General features: G+C 60.7%; 1 protein-coding gene across 9 annotated transcripts in view; it reads right to left on the reverse strand.

Moving 5' to 3' along the window:
- ARHGEF10L (Rho guanine nucleotide exchange factor 10 like) overlaps positions 1 to 17,197 on the reverse strand; it is a 159,328-nt gene that overhangs the window by 25,396 nt on the left and 116,735 nt on the right. For all 9 annotated transcript variants that reach the window (XM_058718904.1, XM_058718903.1, XM_058718906.1 and 6 more), the window contains 4 exons: positions 14,891 to 14,977; positions 13,081 to 13,301; positions 12,254 to 12,408; positions 4,730 to 4,878 (listed from right to left, as the gene is read on the reverse strand). In XM_058718904.1, the coding sequence (XP_058574887.1) occupies positions 4,730 to 4,878; positions 12,254 to 12,408; positions 13,081 to 13,301; positions 14,891 to 14,977 (612 nt within the window). The remainder of the gene's footprint in view (positions 1 to 4,729; positions 4,879 to 12,253; positions 12,409 to 13,080; positions 13,302 to 14,890; positions 14,978 to 17,197) is intronic.

A 17,197-nucleotide genomic window follows, 5' to 3' on the forward strand; every position in this document is an offset into this window, starting at 1 on the left:
GGAATGGGGGAGCCAGGGTCTAATGAGAGCGACGCTGCCCCCATTAACCCTCTCAACAGCCCTGCGGGACAGGCGCCAGGCCCGGTCCCCAAACACAGACACAACCTGCCCCGTGTCCCAGCACTCTCCGGGCAACCTGTCCCCAGTAAGGTTTTTTTTGTTGTTGTTGTTGTTTTTTTTTTAATTAAGATGCAACAATCATCCCACAGCCGGCTTCCCCTCCAGCGATCGGTTAAAATGAAGTCCATACGACTGGATTAGACTTTGAAGGTGCCGATCTAGATAATGAACAGGAGGACGCGGTGTTGACACAGGCCCTGGTGAGCTACATGATTATTTAACAGGCCTCGCCGCTGTTCCGCTGGGATCAAGGAGCTGAACAAGCAGTTGGTGGACGAGCGTCAAGCCGAGAGACAGACTGTGGGCACCGGCCCCGCGGGGGACAGGCTCAGTGAGGTCAGGGGCGGCTGACGGGGGCACAAGCAGGCCTAAACGGAGACGGCTGCAGGGGGCGGGGGCGCAGCTCAGGGGCCTGGTCCCGGGGAGCCCTCCGAACTGTGTCTGCGCACCATCGGGCTGACTCCTGCCCGGCTCACGGTGCCTCCCCTGCTCCAGCATCAACCCCGCCTCCTCCCTTCCTGCCCTCATCACAGACACGTGCCTGCCCGGCCAGGCTCAGGGGTCTTGACCTCCAGGAACCTCGCCTGCTCCTGTCCCTCCTCTGGCTGCATCTGGCACCCCTCGTGGCTCCCTTGGGTTCCCGCTGGGCCTGGGCCTGCCCCCTCCCGGTCTCCCCACCCTGGGTTGACACCGACTACCCCAGGTCTGCTCCCCACACCGGACTCTGAGCTCCCCGAGAGCTGAGAGCAGGTGCTACTCGTGTCCGTCGATCCCTGCAGCACCCCACACAGAGGGCCTGGAAATCAGGACACCCCCCTGTCCGTCCACCATGACTATTTACTCAGATCACTGCTATGTAAGCTGGACACCGGGGAAATGAAAATGAACAGGCAGCAATCCTTAGCCTGGGAGACGTGCTGGCGGAGAAAGCAAGTATATAAACGAATGACAGTTCCCAGGAGCTACGTGTAACAGGACAGAAACTGCAGGGGACAAATGCAGCCCAAAGGAGACAGCCTTCCATCTACCCAGGCGGCCAACACAGAGGTCAAGAGCAGACTCAGGAGTCACATGCCTGTGCTCAGAACCCAACTCCGCCTCCTTCTAGCTGTGTGACCTTGGGCAAGTCACTTAACCTCTCTGTGCCTCTGTTTCCTCATCCGTGAAGTGGGAGGATTAAACAAGTTAATTCATGCAAAATACTTAAAACCCATACCTGATCCACACCAAGTACTCAAGATGTTTCGGTTATTATTATTTTCTGGGGGTGGGAGAAAACCAGGCAAAGCCTCTCAGAGTCGACACGAGGCCGACGTTAACTCACTGTGTCTTCACATCTGGCCCAGAGCCCCGCTCACCACACCTGCAGCCACCAACGCACTCCGGGGCCTTCTGGCTTGGAGCACCGAGCAGTTGCAAGTATCTCAAATCCCCATCGAGGGTTTTCTCAGGCCTGGGGCACAGGTGCGCGCCGGGCCCTAGGCGGCTGTGCGAGAGCACGGCAGCCCGGACGGCAGCCGGGTCTCCAGGCTGCTCCCCCAGGCCTGGCTGACCGTGTGCTGGGCACCAACGAGAGCGTCACTAGCCACGGCCGGACGGAGCTTGCTTCCAGAGCCCCGGCGCTGAGGTGGGCAGGCTTCCTCTATTCCAAGCGGCAGCGGAGTGCAGCTTTATTAAAAATGCACAGCGATCACCTCATCGCTGGAGGGTTGTGGGGACCGCATGGCACAGCGCGCGAGCTTTCCGGTCTCCCTGGCCGCAGAGGGGGCGCGTGCTCCCTCTGACCCGCCACCCCTTCTTCCGTCCAGCCTCCTGCACCCGACGCCCCCCCTGACACCCCCTGTGGCGTGCAAAGCAGGTGAAAGGCCATATTGATCCCCTTCTTGAGAGCAGCTGATCCACAACTAATCTTGAATCATCACGGCCTTGAGCTGCAGCACGGTGGCCACGTGGCCCCAGGGCCGGTCGGGCCAGAGCGGGGCTCCTGGGCCTGGGTAGGACTGTGCTGCGGCTGGCGGGCGGCAAGATCGGGTGAGAGATGGCCGGGGCCCGGCCTTGCCCGTGTCCTGCCCTCCGTCCAACCATCCCACCCTCCCAGGACCGCCGTCGGCAGGAGGCGAGGCCCCTGCCAGTGACCCAAGACGATGGCGCGCCCGGGGTGCAGACACGTGCAACACCGACCCAAAGGGAGCTGGATTCTCCAAATAAGCCACATATGCCGTAACGAGGATTTAGGTTAGGGACCTGATTACAGGGATGACTCGTGCTCACTGAACACCTGCCGTGTGCCAGGCCCCGGGGTGAAATAACCGTTTTCCATAAATGTTCTCACTCGACCCTCTAGAAGTACTGTTAACATCTCACTTCACGGATGAAGCGACTGAGGCCCAGGAAGGCTCGGTGCCTGGTCCAAGGGTGCACAGCTTGGCCGGACAGAGCAGGGCCACCCAGCTGGCCGGCCAGCTCCACACCTCCAAGGGCTTGGGACGCCCAGAGAACCCGGCGCGCGGGGCGGGGGGGGGATGGCCAGGACAGAGATGGGGCCGCTGCCTTTGGTGAAGGCCCCCATTCCCTCTCCAGGAAGTCTCAGGGCCCAGGGGAGGGGGGTGGAGAGGGGAGGGGAAGAGATACGTTCTGCTGTGCCGCTCAGGCCCCACTGCCCACACCTTCTCCCCAGCAACCAACAGCCACTGACCCCCCCAGGCCTGTGCTTTCTGGGTCCTCGGGACCCTTCCTCAGACAATTCTTCTTCTGAAACACCTCTTCGTTCACATCCTGCCTCCCAATGTCCTCAGCTGCCTCCTCTCCCCCACCCCTGCCCCATTTCCCCTGTTGGCATGAGGAGCAGGTCCTCTGGCCAACAGGGGACTCGAAGAGCCTACACCTGCTCATCTCATCCTCTCTCTGCTCTTGGCTTCTTCATATCTCTGGGCTCACTTTTCCCACGTAGAGAACAAGGTTGTGTCTCCCCCATCGGACTGGAGGCCCTCAAGGGCAGGGCTGGGCCTTCCCCCATCAGACTGGAGGCCCTCGAGGGAGGGGCTGTGTCTCCCCCATCAGTCTGGAGGCCACCGTGTGCAAGACTGGGACCCCTCCTCCCTTCCCCAGCTGCCCTCAACCAGGCCCCAGTGCTCAGCTGCCGGCCAAGGGCACCTCACCACTCTCCTCCGAGGGTCAGAACCTGCACAGGGTTCGAGCAGGGGAGAGCAGAGGCGGCACCTGGGCCTGCTGTGAGGACAGTGCAGGGACACTGGGGGAGGGGCTGCAGGAGGTGAGCCAAAGGGTCCAAGACGGGCCTCATCCTTCCTCCTGCCTGGGGGCCTGAGACCCAGGAGTTTAGGGGACCCCAAAGGCCCTGGGGAGCCAAGTCTCCCTGCTCTCCTTCCTCTCAGAAGGGGGAGGAGGTGAGAGGCCCCCAGAGCAAATCAGGCGCTGGGAAGGGGGCCTGTGGCTACAACGGCTCAGGGCTCCCCTCCCCGCTCTGGCTTCCCCCCCAGGAAAAGGAAAAAGAACAACAAGAAATCCAGAGCGGGAGGTAGCAGACTCCTTCCTGCTCACGCCTCCCTGGCCCCTCCCTGGAGTGTCCCTCCCCCTGCGTCCACCCTGCCCCTGGCCAGGCCCAGCTGCACCAGTGAGGTCACAGGTCCTCAGGCTCTGTCCCCAGAGCGGAACCCAGGAGTCACCTTCAGCCCCCAACCCCCTTCTCCTCTAAAGGACAATTAGAGCTCCAAGCCTCGCCCACAGCTCCCTGGGCCTCAGTCTACCCCCCTGACCCGGCTCCCATCGCCTGCGATCTTACGACGGCAAGACTCCCGTAGTGCTCTCGCCTGCCTGTCGAGTAGCCAATTTACAGCCGGTCTGCAGAGATGACTGACCAGGCGAGCAAACGGTAATGGCCCCCCCTCACAGAAGCTCGCCCGGGGCGTCGGTCTGTTCCGACCCTGAGCCTGAACCCAGACCTCTCTTCTGGGCCCGGTCATCAAGGCCTCATTCCACGCTGATAATCCAGACAAATCACATGATGGCAAATGTCACCGAAATACCACCGGGGAGCCACACCCAAGTCTCACGCCTGCCCCGTGAGGGGCCCGGATGGGCCCCGGGGTGTGGAGAGACGGGGTGAGCAATGCTGTTGGGAGGCGACAGGCACGGGCCCAGCCTGAGTCCAGACAGAGGCCCCGCGTGGAGGCCCTCATCCCAGGGGCCAAGGCGCAGGCCGTGCTCCGCCCGCAACGGAGCAGGGAGCACCCAGCAGCCTCCAGGTCCACACTATTTAAAGAGCCCAGCCCCCAGGACAGCTGCATCCACACTGGCCTCCCCTCAGCACAGCCAGGCCCCAGGTACAGTGCAAGGCAAGGACCCCAGTTCCAGCCCCACAGGCAGCAGGAGAGCACGGCCCAGTGGTCGTGACCCTTCCCCTCCAGGCAGCCCAGGGATGATGCGGGGGCAGAGGGCAAGGCCCGGCAGTGATTTGGGGGCCCCTCTGCTTCTCAGCAAACCCTCACTGATCCCTGAGACACAGCTGGAACCATGAGAAGGGTCTGCAGGGCTCTGCCCAGCAAGATGGCCCCGCGGGCCGGCGGCCTCGAGCCACAGGTAGGGCCAGTACCTGAGTCTGCAAGCTAGTGGCATCTAACACAGTGACCCGAGGCCCACAGCTGGCCCACACGGCATCCTCCAGGCTCAGCAGGGTGCGGACAGGTCCTGGCCCCACAGTCAGGCACACGGGAGGGCTCTCCAGGTCCCAGGGGACACCACCTGCAGGGAGAGGAAAAAAACAGGTCAGGAGGGGGGAGGGGCACTCTTCAACCCTTGGGAACGGATGGGAACCCTCCGCAGAGGGCCCAGGAGGGCCCCATCAGCACCTGCTCGACCCTCTCTGTGGCCCTTCTCCCTCCTCCAGAGGGTCGGGGCTGTTCGTACCTGCCTCCGTTGTGTCCCACCCCCTCTGGGGGCTGAACCCCCCAATTCACCCTCCTGCTCCCCTCCTTTATCTTTCCCGCTTTCATTCCCTCCCTCTCTCCCTTTCCCTCTCTCTTCTGTTCATCCCACGCACACTTAGTGAGCACCAACTCCGTGCCAGGCCACGTGCTGCGCCCTGGGAAGAGCGCAGACCCTGCCCTCAAAGAACCCCCCTGCTGGCTGGAGAAGCCAAGGAGCTGGCTAATCAGCAGTCCCCATACAAGGTGACAAGCACAAGTGACCGGGCACGCACAGCGGGCCTTGAGGACTTCGAGACAAAGGGGAAAATTCGGCACAGGGGAAATCCCAGGAGGTTTCCCAGGATCGGCAGCATCCGCACAGTCCTGCCAAGAAGGCCGCACAGCATGGTGGGAAGTGCCTTGACCTGGTTCTGCTGGAAAGTCAATCAGGACTTGGAGCACATCTTTCCCCCCTCTCAGGGCCTCAGTTTCCCTATCTGTAAAATGGGGCAACCACCAACGTGGTCTCCGAGGACTTTTTCTACACGTTTCTGGCCGACTCTTGCCATCTCAGAGACTCCAGGACACTCTTGTCACCTGTACCAAGAGCTCTGATGGCCTTCCTCCTCCAGAGATGCCTCCATCTCTGGGTACAGAAGAGGAAGTCTGAGGGGCAATTAGTCCACAGTCCACCACCCCTGAAGACGGAACAGAACAAGAGACCTGACCCGGCTCTGGACACGATTCTCCCCTGCCCACCCCAGGGGTGCGCGGCCGACCCGAGAACATGCCCGGAATATCCCCGGGCGTGTGAGACAGGCGTTTCTCTGAGGTCACACTCAAAGCCACACAGAACCCCCGGGGCCACCCTGTCTTGCCAGCATACCCGGTGAGAAGTGGGGGGCGTTGAGAGGGAATCTGGGGCACACAATGGAGACAGGCGGCAGTGGCTGGGGCCTGGGAAGAGGGCAGAGGCCGCTGCTGGCGTGCCAGTGCCCGGCCGCCCTCACAGCCCCCCCACCGGGCCCCTGTCATAGCCCTTCCCTCCGAGCCAGCTGCTGGGGGCCAGGGCGGGGCATGACGGGGCACAGCTGTCTGCAGGGCTGGGGGGGCCACCGGGGCACCCGGTGGAAGTCGCCGCTTGGGTGCATTGGGAGGAGCCCTCGGAGGACAGACCAGATGCCCTCCCACCCCCGACCCCCAGCTTTCCCTCTTCCTCTACCCCTCCCCCACCCGTAAAACGGGGTCTCCTCTCGCCCTCCTGTCCCACTGACAGCTGGCAGGCTCCCGGGTCAGGTAGGAGGTGGGGGATAGGGTCTTTCCAGCCCATGAACATGAACACACGGGGAGTAGGCTGGGCCAGAACCCTGGCCGCAGCCCCCAACCTTCTGCAAGACCTTGGACAGGGGACTTCACCTCTCGGGGCCTCATCTGTAAAATGGGCGTGACAGGCGCGCCTGCACGTCGCAGAATCAGAGGAGACACGCAGAACACAGCACGGGGGTGGCACCCAGTCAGGAACTCTGACAGCTTTGACCTGCCAGGTCGGCACTGCCAGGCGCTTTGCTCGTGAGTCGTTTCCTGAACTCCTGGCAAGCCGGTGTGGAAGGCGCTATTCTTATCCCGGTTTTACGCCGAGAAAACAGACACAGAGAATTTAAATAACTGGCCCCAGCGACGCGGCCAGAAACCCTGCAGTTGCCCGTTAGCGCTTGTCGGGTGTCATTTGCTACAAAACAGCAGTGTGCAGAAGCAGGTGTGGACTCCCCCTGACTGACGTGACAGCAGAGACCCGGACAGCTGAGAGGTTGTGCAGAGCCACCCGAAGGGTGACGGGCCAAGCAGGGCTTGAACTCCGCTCACTGATCCTGGCCTCCTTCCCCAACCCTGGCGCCCTCTCGGCTTCCCAGAGTTTCCGACGGGCTCTGGGATCAGGACTGGGGTCTACGATGGTGAGTGACCACACGGTGGCCGGGCCTCCACAAGGGATGCTGACCCCCTGCCCAGACACCGGAACCACAAACTGCAAGGCTTCTGGCGCCCCCCAGTGGCCAAAGGTGAGGAGTGCGTGTGTGTGGCAGAACGACTATGGCTCGGGTGGGGCTGTGACCTCTTGGGGGGGGGGAGGGGTTGGTGAGCAGGCGGGGAGCAGCTGGGGATGCTGGGACCACATGTGAAAACAAGGGAGTGGGGGCTCTGCCCCGTGGGCACACTGGTGAACTGTCTACCCTGTACTTTTCTAGCACAGAGCACAGTCATGACTGCCTGGGGTGGGGGGTGGGGTCTGAGCCCTGAGGACCACATCACTCTGACCCCTCCTCCAGAAACCCCCCAAGGCCTGACTCCAGGACAAAATGATAAACTGTGGCAAAATTTAATAAGATGTTTGTCTATCAAAAAGGGCACCGGACAGGCTCCAACAGGCTCTAACGAGCTGAGCCTCAGTTTCCCCAAGTGCACCACAAGAGGCCAGAGCTCAAGGGCTCCTCCCAGCCCTCTGGAGCCACAACCTTAGGATTTTAAATGCAGTCACTGTGAGCTCGGGGCAGGGCTGACCCCGGCCCCCTCCGTGCCCCGTAGCGGCTCTGGGTAAGCCCGCACACGTCCTGGCACACACGTGCACACTCACATGCACACGCCAGCCCCGAGTGATAGCCTATCCGTCTGGGCCCAGGACCGGCTCTCATGCCAGATGAAGGGAGATGTCTCAGCAAGGCACCTTCAGAAGGCAGGAGCCCCTCCACCCCCGCTGGTCTCCCTCAGGGACGCTCACCCAGCCGGAGTCACGGGTCAGGACACAGAGGGAACGTCCTCGGGGCCGAGAAAGGCCCAAAGGGCAGCCTGAGCCCAGCAATAACGACAGTGACGACGATGGTGACAGGAACTAACAGGTGCCCGTCCCGATACTTCCCGGGCTCCATCTGGGCACCTGACTCATCACATGGGGCCTTCACATCCACTCTGTGTGCAGCTGCCTTCACACCCATTTTACAGGTGGGGAAATCGCGGCTCAGAGAAGGGAGGCAATAGGCCCAATCTCTCACAGCTGGGACTCCATCCCAGGCAGCCTGACTCCTCAGTCCATCCCCTTACACATTCCATCATCTGCCTCCTCGAGGGGGTGGGCCTGGCCCTCGTCCCCAGCACCTAACCAGGGACAGCTCCATACCCATACCCCTCCTCTGCCTGCTCAGAGATGGGGTGACAGAGGGTACCTGGAGGTAGCTCTGCTCAAACACAGGACTGGGCAGGGACAGCAGCCACCTGAGTCATCTCTGGGTCCCCGTGCCCTGCTCAGGGCCTCGCACCTCATGGGCACTGAACACGTACTTGTTGAGTGAATGGAAGAACGAATGAATGAACGAATGAATGAATGTGTGAGTGAACGAATGAATGAACGAATGAATGAGTGAGTGAATGAATGCACACAGGTATGCAGAGGCTCCCGGGGAGCAGCAGAATGACTGCCGTGACCACGCTGCTCTTGGCCTTGGACTCCAAGGCCCCTCCCGCTCTACCGTTACGGAACTCCGTGTGGCCTGGCGGCCTTGGAACCCTGTCATGTCTCGGCCGCTGCTTCCGCAGGTCCCAGGACTTGGGCCAGTCCCCTGTTGGCTCTGCACGTCTTCCTTAATATTTCTGGGCCTTCCCTTCTGCAATGAGCCAGATCACGGGCCGGAAATGCCCGTTTTACCAGGTCTTGGTCTCAGCCAAACCCAGGCAGGACGGTAAGCCTGAGTACAAACACGAATATTCCATCCAGCACTGGCTCCGAGCCCATGAAGGGTCTGTGTCCAAATTTCCCCCTTTTATAAAGACACCCTTGCACTGGATCAGGAGCCCACTCTACTCTACTGTGATCTCATCCTAGCTAATCACATCTGCACCAACCCTACCTCCCAGCAAGGTCACGGTCTCAGGTTCCAGGGACTAGGACATGAGCCTCTGAATTTGGGGAGGATATAACTCAACCTATGCTAGAAGATGTGGGTCTAACTATTGGCTTTCAGCCCAGAGCTGAACCAGAAAGGCTCCACACCCGGGGCGCCCGGGTGGCTCGGTCGGTTAAGCGTCCAGCGTCGGCTCAGGTCGTGATCTCATAGTTGGTGAGTTCAAGCCCCACATCGGGCTCCATGCTGGCAGCTCGGAGCCTGGAGCCTCTTCGGATTCCGTGTCTCCCTCTCTCTCTGCCCCTCCCCTGCTTGCACTCTCTCTCTCTCTCTCTCAAAAATAAACCAAATTAAAACAATTAAAAAAAGAAAAAGAAAGGCTCCAAACCCTCATTTTTTCTAGGTGGGAAGGGACTTCCCAAAGGCCCGTGGGTGAGCCAAGCATGAACCTAGGTGTCCTCAAGTGGATTATTCACAATTCCCAGACTCTCCAGGCCACCAGGAGCACCAGAGGGGGCTCCACCAGCACAGGGCTGCAGAGATTGGCCCAGGAGCTCTGGGGCTGGGACGGGGTATAGGTATCTGAGGCCTGAGTGAGTCTGGAGGGGGCCCCACAGCTAGGTCATGGGCCAGGATGATGATTCCAGACCCTGCCACATGCAGCCGAAGTGAAAGGTCATGGGGGGGACCCTCCCCCACCCTACACCGTGAGGCAGGTCCTGAGAGCCCCTCCCCCCGCCCCCCGCCTTCCTGCCTGGACCACCTCTGGAGGATAGCACAGAAAGAATGGGGGAAGGGGGAGGCCGGGAGAGACAAGGCCTCTCCCAGAGGCCTCCCTGGCCAAAGCCAAACCGAAGCCCCAGAGGGTGGGCTCCAGAGAGAAAGAGCGAGCCCAGGCCCACTTGGCCAGCCGGGTGTGACGGCCTCCCAGCCAGCCTCCCTGCCTCCTCTCCCGTCCGCCGGCCACAGGGCAGAGTGCTCAGCCTCTTTCAACATTCTATTTCCCATCGACTGAGACAAACCCAAGGCCCACCCTATCAGCCGTCTGCTCCCAGACCCTGCCCCCTGCCACTGCCCCCCTGGTTACTGCCCAGCTTCAGCATCCCGTGCCTCGGAGAGGCCTTTGCCCACCAGCCCACCCCATGCCCGGGGGTCAGGCCCTCACGTGCCACCCTGTTTCCCCCCAACGCCCCTCAGCGTGATGTATAACCATAAGCTCCCTACCTGTCCACTTGACTGATTCTGTCTCCCGCTACAGGCTATATACATTCTTCAGGGCAGGGTCACACCTGTTTTGCCGGCCGCCATATCTATGGCACATAGCACGTGCTCAGTAAATACCTGGTGACAAGCGTCTGCAAGGCAGCAAAGCTGGGAGAGCGGCTAGCGGATCTCAGCCCCTCCTCCCGGCCCGATGGCCTCCAGCTCTGCTCGGGGAAACCCAAACCCCCTTACGTCTGGAGAGGGCCCTGGCCCTCGCAAGAGGACTTGGGCTCGGGCTCACCCACGGCACTTTGGGAAGCCCTCTCCCACCTGGAAAATGAGGGCGTGGAGTCCAGCGGTCCCCAGTGGCCTTTCTGGTTCTAACAAAGCACCAGGCTCTAACCCTGGGCTGAAAGCCAACGGTTAGACCCCAGGCCCCCGTTATGGGTGTTACGTCCCCTGCAAATTCGTAAGTTCACATCCTAAACCCCAGGACTTCAGAATGTGACCTTATTTAGAAGTAGGGGTGTCGTGGATATAACTGATTAAGATGAGGTCACACTGGAGTAGGGTGGGCCCCTAATCCAATAGGACACAGGGGAGGCAGCCATGGGAGGGCTGCCAGAAACCAAGGAAGCACCGGAAGCTGGGACAGGGACCTGGAACAGACCCTTCCCTCCCGGCCCTCGGAAGGAATCGACCCTGCCAGCACACTGGTCTTGGACTTCTGGCCCCCAGAGCAGGAGGTGGAACAGTTTGTGGTGTCTCGTTAAGGTGGCCCCAGCGATCTCACCGCCCCCCCCCACCTCCTCCCACCCCCATGCCCAAACTGGTAAGTCAGGAACCAGGAGGCAAAGGGCCAAGGGCAGCCCCTAGTGGGGACCCGGGCGGCCAGGGCAGGGCAGGGCAGGGCTCGCGGGATTCAGCAGGAGCCACAGGGTACAGGTCCGCTTGGAACCCCCCGTTTAGATCTCCAAAAATCAGAGTCCACGTTTACCCTCTCACACATGCAATGTTGTCGGTGAGAGGGATTTTTTTCCCTCCCTCTTCCCCCTTTAATTAAAAACTATAAATGCCTTATCAAAAGCTAATTAAAAATACCAACACAGTGCCAAGTGGCAAAAAAATAGCTCAGTGCAAATATCCGTTTATATCCCTGCAACAGGCAGTGATGACGCAGCAATTAGAGGGCTCTCTCAGGAGGGAGGGGAGGGAGGAGGAGAGAGGGAGGGGGAGAGAGGGCAGGGGAGGAGAGGGGAGGGGGAGGGGAGAGAAGAGGGAGGGAGGGGAGGGGAGGAGAGAGGAAAGGGGAGGAGAGAGGGGAGGGAAGGGAGAGGAGGGGGAAGAGAGAGAGGAAGAGGGAGGGAGGGGAGGGGAGGAGGGGGAGAGGTCTATGACTGCTGAGCTTCAGACCCATCAGCCCTCTCTGGGCGCCCTGAGGGTGGCTGCCCTCCCACCCCCAGCACATATCTTGGAACCGGGAGCCGAACGAGCCACAAGGGCACAGGGGCCACGGCCTTCTGTGTGGCTGTGCACAACCCACACCCCCTCCCGGACTCCCGGGAGGCTCGTCGAGAGAATTCAGGTGATGCGCACAAATCAAACGCTTCTCCCGTTCCTGGTGCACAGCGGCTCAGACCTGTTAGCCTTGCCCTCCAGACAGCATCTGTGCTATCCGTAGCCTGATAACGTGATAGACGTTCGAATGCTTGACTCCACTGAAGCACTCCCCGTGCCAGGCCCTGGGCTTCCCCTCCTCCGGGTTGTTTAACCCGCCGGGACCCGTGCACAGCGGGTACAGACATATGCCCATTTCACAGATGAGGAGACCCAGGTGCAAAGAGAAGACGATTGCCAGCGGACACAGCCATCGACAGGGCAGTGAAGTGACCCCAGACCCCGGGGTCTTTGTGACCCAGAGTCCCTGCTCTTCCCAGAGCCTCCTGCTAACGGGGTGAGCTGCCTGCACGGTAGTGAGCGTCCCGTTCCCGCGGGGACCCCCGTGGGCACCAGGAATCTCTAACTACCCCCAGACTCCCCGATGTGTGTCTGAGCTGCCTCCTTGGCCTGCCTCCCGCGACGGCTCGCAGGCAGTGCCCCCGGGGCCGCCGTCCTCACCACTGGTCCGAGGGTAGGCGGCGACGGTCCCATCCTGCAAACCAGCGAACAGGTGGAAGGGGCTATGCCGCAGGCAGAGCACAGGCTGCAGGCCTGGGCTCCTGGAGGTCGCTAGGCACTGGGTGCCCGTGTCCACGCTGCCATAAACCAGGATGCTGTGGGGAGAGGCCTGAGTGACTCACGGAGCCCCCTCCCCCCACCGCCCCGCAGGCCCTCCCGCGGAGAGGGGCCTGGGGGCTCCCCAGCTCAGCCAGGCCTCCCTGCCATGGCAACGGGCCGTTGTCCCCCTCTTTGGGAGCCTGCACTTGGCCGTGGGTGGTTCTTTGGAGGACGGCACGCTCCCCACCCCTGGTGCCAGGGAGAACTAGGTGGGAATCTCGAGAGGCGGCATGATCAAGGTGCTGAGAAGACTGTTTTCAGGGGGCACCTGGGGGGCTCAGTTGGTTAAGCGACCGACTGCGGCTCAGGTCATGATCGTGCGGTTCGCGGGTTCGAGCCCCACGTGGGGCTCCGTGCTGATAGCTCGGAGCCCGGAGCCTGCTTCCGATTCTGTGTCTCCCTCGCTCTCTGCCCCTCCCCCACTCACACCCTGTCTCTCTCTCTCTCTTTTTCAAAAATAAATAAACATTTTAAAAATTTTTAAAAAGAAAAAAAAGTGTTTTCAGGACCCCACAGACCCAAGTGGGAATCCAGACATGCTGCCTTCCAGCGGACTGACCCCAGGCTGTTGCGCCTCAGTTTCCCCCATGAAATGGGGCAACAATGCCGGCTTCACGGCCAAAAAGGAAATGAGGCCGTGACACGCGCCTCCTCCCCAGGCCCCTCACCTGCCATCCTGGAGCCCGAGGCAGATGGTCGGATGCACTGCAGCTGAGGGCTCAGCGGCCACGTGGCTCTCGTCTCCGCTCTCCCCCTCCTCCGGCTCGGGAATGTACTCCATGCAGAGCACAGGGGCTGCCAGCGGGAAGGACTTGACCGTGCGCGGCGAGGGCCGGTTCAAGGAGAAGATCTCAACCTGGCCCCCTGCACCTTCCTGCCCGCCCCCGACCTGTGGCAGAGACCCGGAGAGGCCGTCAGGCACAATCGCCAGAGCAGGGACAGAGCTGGGCCCCCGCCCTCCCAGTGACGTGCCCCAAACTTCAACTTGTACTGAGGTTAGGCATCAGGAGGAGCATTCCACCCCCCTCCTGCCCCCGCACATCCTGCTGTCACTGGAGGTCATGCTTCCCCAGTTGCCATAGCAACAAGTTAGTCCAAACGAAATCAGTTAAGAAGCTAAGGTAGACTAAACACCAAGTCAGCTCTATTTCCCCATCTTTAGGGTGAATTTCAACCAACAAATAGTGAACATACATGTGCTCCTTCAAAATGTTCTTCTCTGTCTTGTTTACCATTCTACTTCTGTGTCACGTACAGTAGGCACTTAATACATACTTGCTGAATGGATGGACAGATGAATAAACGGATGGAAGCAAGGGATAGAAAAGTGGGTAGATAGATGAGCAGATGGATGGATAACTGTATGGATGAGTGGGTGGATGGATGGATGATTACACGGATAAGTGGATGGATAGATGGGTGGATGAGTATATGGCTGGCTGGCTGGTTGGATAGTTAGATGGTTGGTTAGATCGATGGATGGATGGACGGACGGATGGATGGATGATTGGCTGGATGGTTGGATGGTTGGATGGCTGGATGGTTGGATGGATGGATGGTTGGATGGTTGGATGGTTGGATGGGTGGTTGGATGATTGGTTGGATGGTTGGATGGTTCGATGGCTGGCCGGCTGGCTGGCTGGCTGGCTGGAAGGAAGGAAGGAAGGATGGATGGATGGATGGATGGATGGATGGATGGATGGATGGATGGATGGATGGACAGCTGGATGGAGGGATGGATGGATGGATGGAAAGATGGATGGATGGATGGATGGATGGATGGATGGATGGATGGATGGAAAGATGGATGGATGGATGGATGGATGGATGGATGGATGGATGGATGGATGCTTGGATGAATATACCACATGCTAGAAACTGGGGAAACAGTGAGAAACAAATCACCCTCAGAGGACACTTGGGTTGGACTCTCAAGAGTGAGCCAGTGTTCCTGCCTGAGTGCCTAGATACAAGAATAAGCAGGAACTGGAAAGTGGCCAAAGGGGTGGGGAGGTGGAACCCCAGGCAGCCTATGGGAGAGCACAGGCTGCATCACAAGGAGCGTAAGGGGACCTATTTGAATTGAGAGAGGCTTTGCCAGGAATCCCAGGGGAAAAGAGGTGGGTGGGGATCTCTGCCAGAGATGAGCAACATCCAGCCCTGCTTCCTGACCCCCAGGGTAAAAGACCCTGACATCCAGGTACTCGGCACAGCTTTGTTCGTTTCCTTCGTGGCACATGGCCATTTGCAACAGCCATGCTCACTTCTTCGTCACTTGGTTTTCTGTCGTCCCTGGTGAAGTCGCATGTGCCAACTCTGAGCCCAGCACAGAGGTTCCCAGGAAGACCCTCCTGGCTGAAGACGGACCTAACGGGGGCCAGCAGGCAGGCAGCACCCTCCAGCACCCCCTTCACGTCGCCACCCTCCCTGCTTCTGTCCTGAGGCCAGAATCCCTGGCTGGGTTCAGGAGTGACTTACCCAGAGGTAGCCCTGTGGAAGGGACGTGCTCACCGCCGAGAAACCCAGCAGGGGACAGCTGACAGGACTGTGGACCAGGGCCCCAAGCTGTGAAGACACACAAGGCACAGACATCTGGCAGCAGGATCTCTGTCTGAACCACCACCTGTGGGGTTGTTAAGCCTGCAGATTCCCGGGCCCCATCAGGCCCCAAATGTGAATCCCTGAGGAGGATGGGGCCGGGAAAGCCCCATAGGATCTCCAGGCAGTTCCTATCCACTCACGTTTGACCAGCGCTCTTCTAGAACCTTCTGGCTAGGAGGCGCCCGAATGATGCTCTGGGGCAGCCACGGATTTCTCAGACTAAGCAACGTCCAGATAAGATTTGATGGCAACCACTGACGCCCGCCACCCCCCAATTTCACAGATGGGGAACTGAGGCCCACAGAGGACACATGATTGCCCTAGGCCACGAGAAGATGAGTGCCAGGGCCCGGCCTGCGCCAGCCGCCCTCCTAGGTCTTCCTGAATCCTTCCAGAAAAGCACAGTGGAGGAGGGAAGGGGTGCTAGACATCTGATACTGCCCCACTCAACATCAGAACCCCTGTGCAGACGAGCTAGAACCGGCCAGTCCGTCTGTCCGGCCAGGGCAGCAGGGTGAGGAGATGGCCTGGCCCTGTCGTGGACGCTGCTGGAACCCGGGGCCAGCGGGAGGGGAAGGAGGCCAAGAAGGGACAGTTCAAGGGTCCCCACCTGCAACGCAGCCACCATGGGACCTTTGCTGGGCAAGTGCTGCCCTCTGCTGGTGGTGAAGGCCCTGGCCCGCCCCGGCCCTGTTGGGATGTTCGAACAAGATGTCCCATGGTTCAAGGTGAGGAAGCCCAAAGAGGTCGCCTCATCCAGTCCCCTCATTCAGAAGTCAGCACACTGAAGCTCAGGGGGTGGGCATGGGAGGCACATGACTGGCTCAAGGTCACATGGCACATTAGCAGCAGAGTCAGGGCTGGAATTCAGAGTTCCAGCTCCCTGCCCAATGCCCTTCGCACTCTGGTTAATTCTACCCAGAGGCCAGGCCGCCCTACTGGAGGCCTGGGCAGTCGCCAGCTCCCACCTCTGCATAGCTGGGAGCTCTAGAGGCTTCCCTTGCCCCAGCCCCCGGGGCCCCAGGCCCCCTCAGGCCCCTGCTCCCCAGTCATTTTGCTTCATGGTAGGCCACACCCAGCTGAGGCCGCCCAGCACCCCCCTGCCAGGCTGCTGCTCCCGTCCTCACAGACGGGCACGGGGCAACCACAGCCCAGGCTCAGACGTTTCCATGGCAACTCCAGGGGGCCCAGAAGTCAGCCAAATAGAGTCCAGGTCCAAAGTGATGGCAAAAACTCAAATGGCTCGTTGGACGGGCAAGGCCCGGGACCCAGAAATCCCACCTGTGCCAAGAAGCCAGCTCTCCCAAACCACGGTGCCCCGCGCAGCGCAGTGGAGAGCGGCTCGGGGCTGGGGAAGGAGACGGGCCATGGAGGCAGCCAGCCTGGGCTCTGGTCCCAGCTCAGCCGCTACCAGCTGGTGACCCCACAGGCCAGTTCGTCACGCTCACGGAGGCCCTGACATCTCATCAGGATGGTCGTGGGGACTGGAGAGGCAGACAAAAAAGCAGCGGCCGCTGCTGCTTACCAACAACCTCCTGTGTATCACCTTACCTCACGGGCAGGCGCAGGCCAGGAGGGGAGGGCTGTGGCAGGGCTGGGAGGCAGGGGAGTCCTGCCTAACGATGGCCAGGACAGAGGCTCTCGGCCAGCACGCTGAGGCCTAAGCGAGACTGGAACAGACCCTCTGCAGGTCGGGGCCACAGCCCCAGCCCCCCCGAGGGGCTACGTCCTGGAGCACCTCAGTGCAGGGGGGCACCCCCACCCCTCTCCCGACGGTGGGGACACCTTTGCACTGAACCCTCCAGGGACAGGCCCCCAGCCTGGATGGGTGCCGCCGGGGTGACCCCGCGGCCGTGACGCCTTCGGAAACCCTCCAGAACAGACGCCCGTGGGGCCCTAAATGTCCTTGGATCTTTGCTTCCATCTCTTGAACTCTGCACACACGCCCCGTGACAGGCCTGCCAGTGCTCGGCGTGAAGCACGCTGCCGGCCAAGGTGGCATTCCCAGCATCACTCGGCTGGAGCTCAGGCCCAGGGACGGCTGTGCCCCAATGATGTCCCCTCGAGGAAGGTCTTGGTGTGGCCCAGCCTGGGCCCCAGCCACCCGTCGGCACTGAGAGGAGAAACGCTCCTTCCTTCAGCCCCCATGTCCCTGCTCCTTTGACGGGAAGAACCCCACGCACG

Source organism: Neofelis nebulosa, chromosome 2 (assembly GCF_028018385.1).
Source record: "Neofelis nebulosa isolate mNeoNeb1 chromosome 2, mNeoNeb1.pri, whole genome shotgun sequence".
Taxonomy (NCBI): Eukaryota; Metazoa; Chordata; class Mammalia; order Carnivora; family Felidae; genus Neofelis; species Neofelis nebulosa.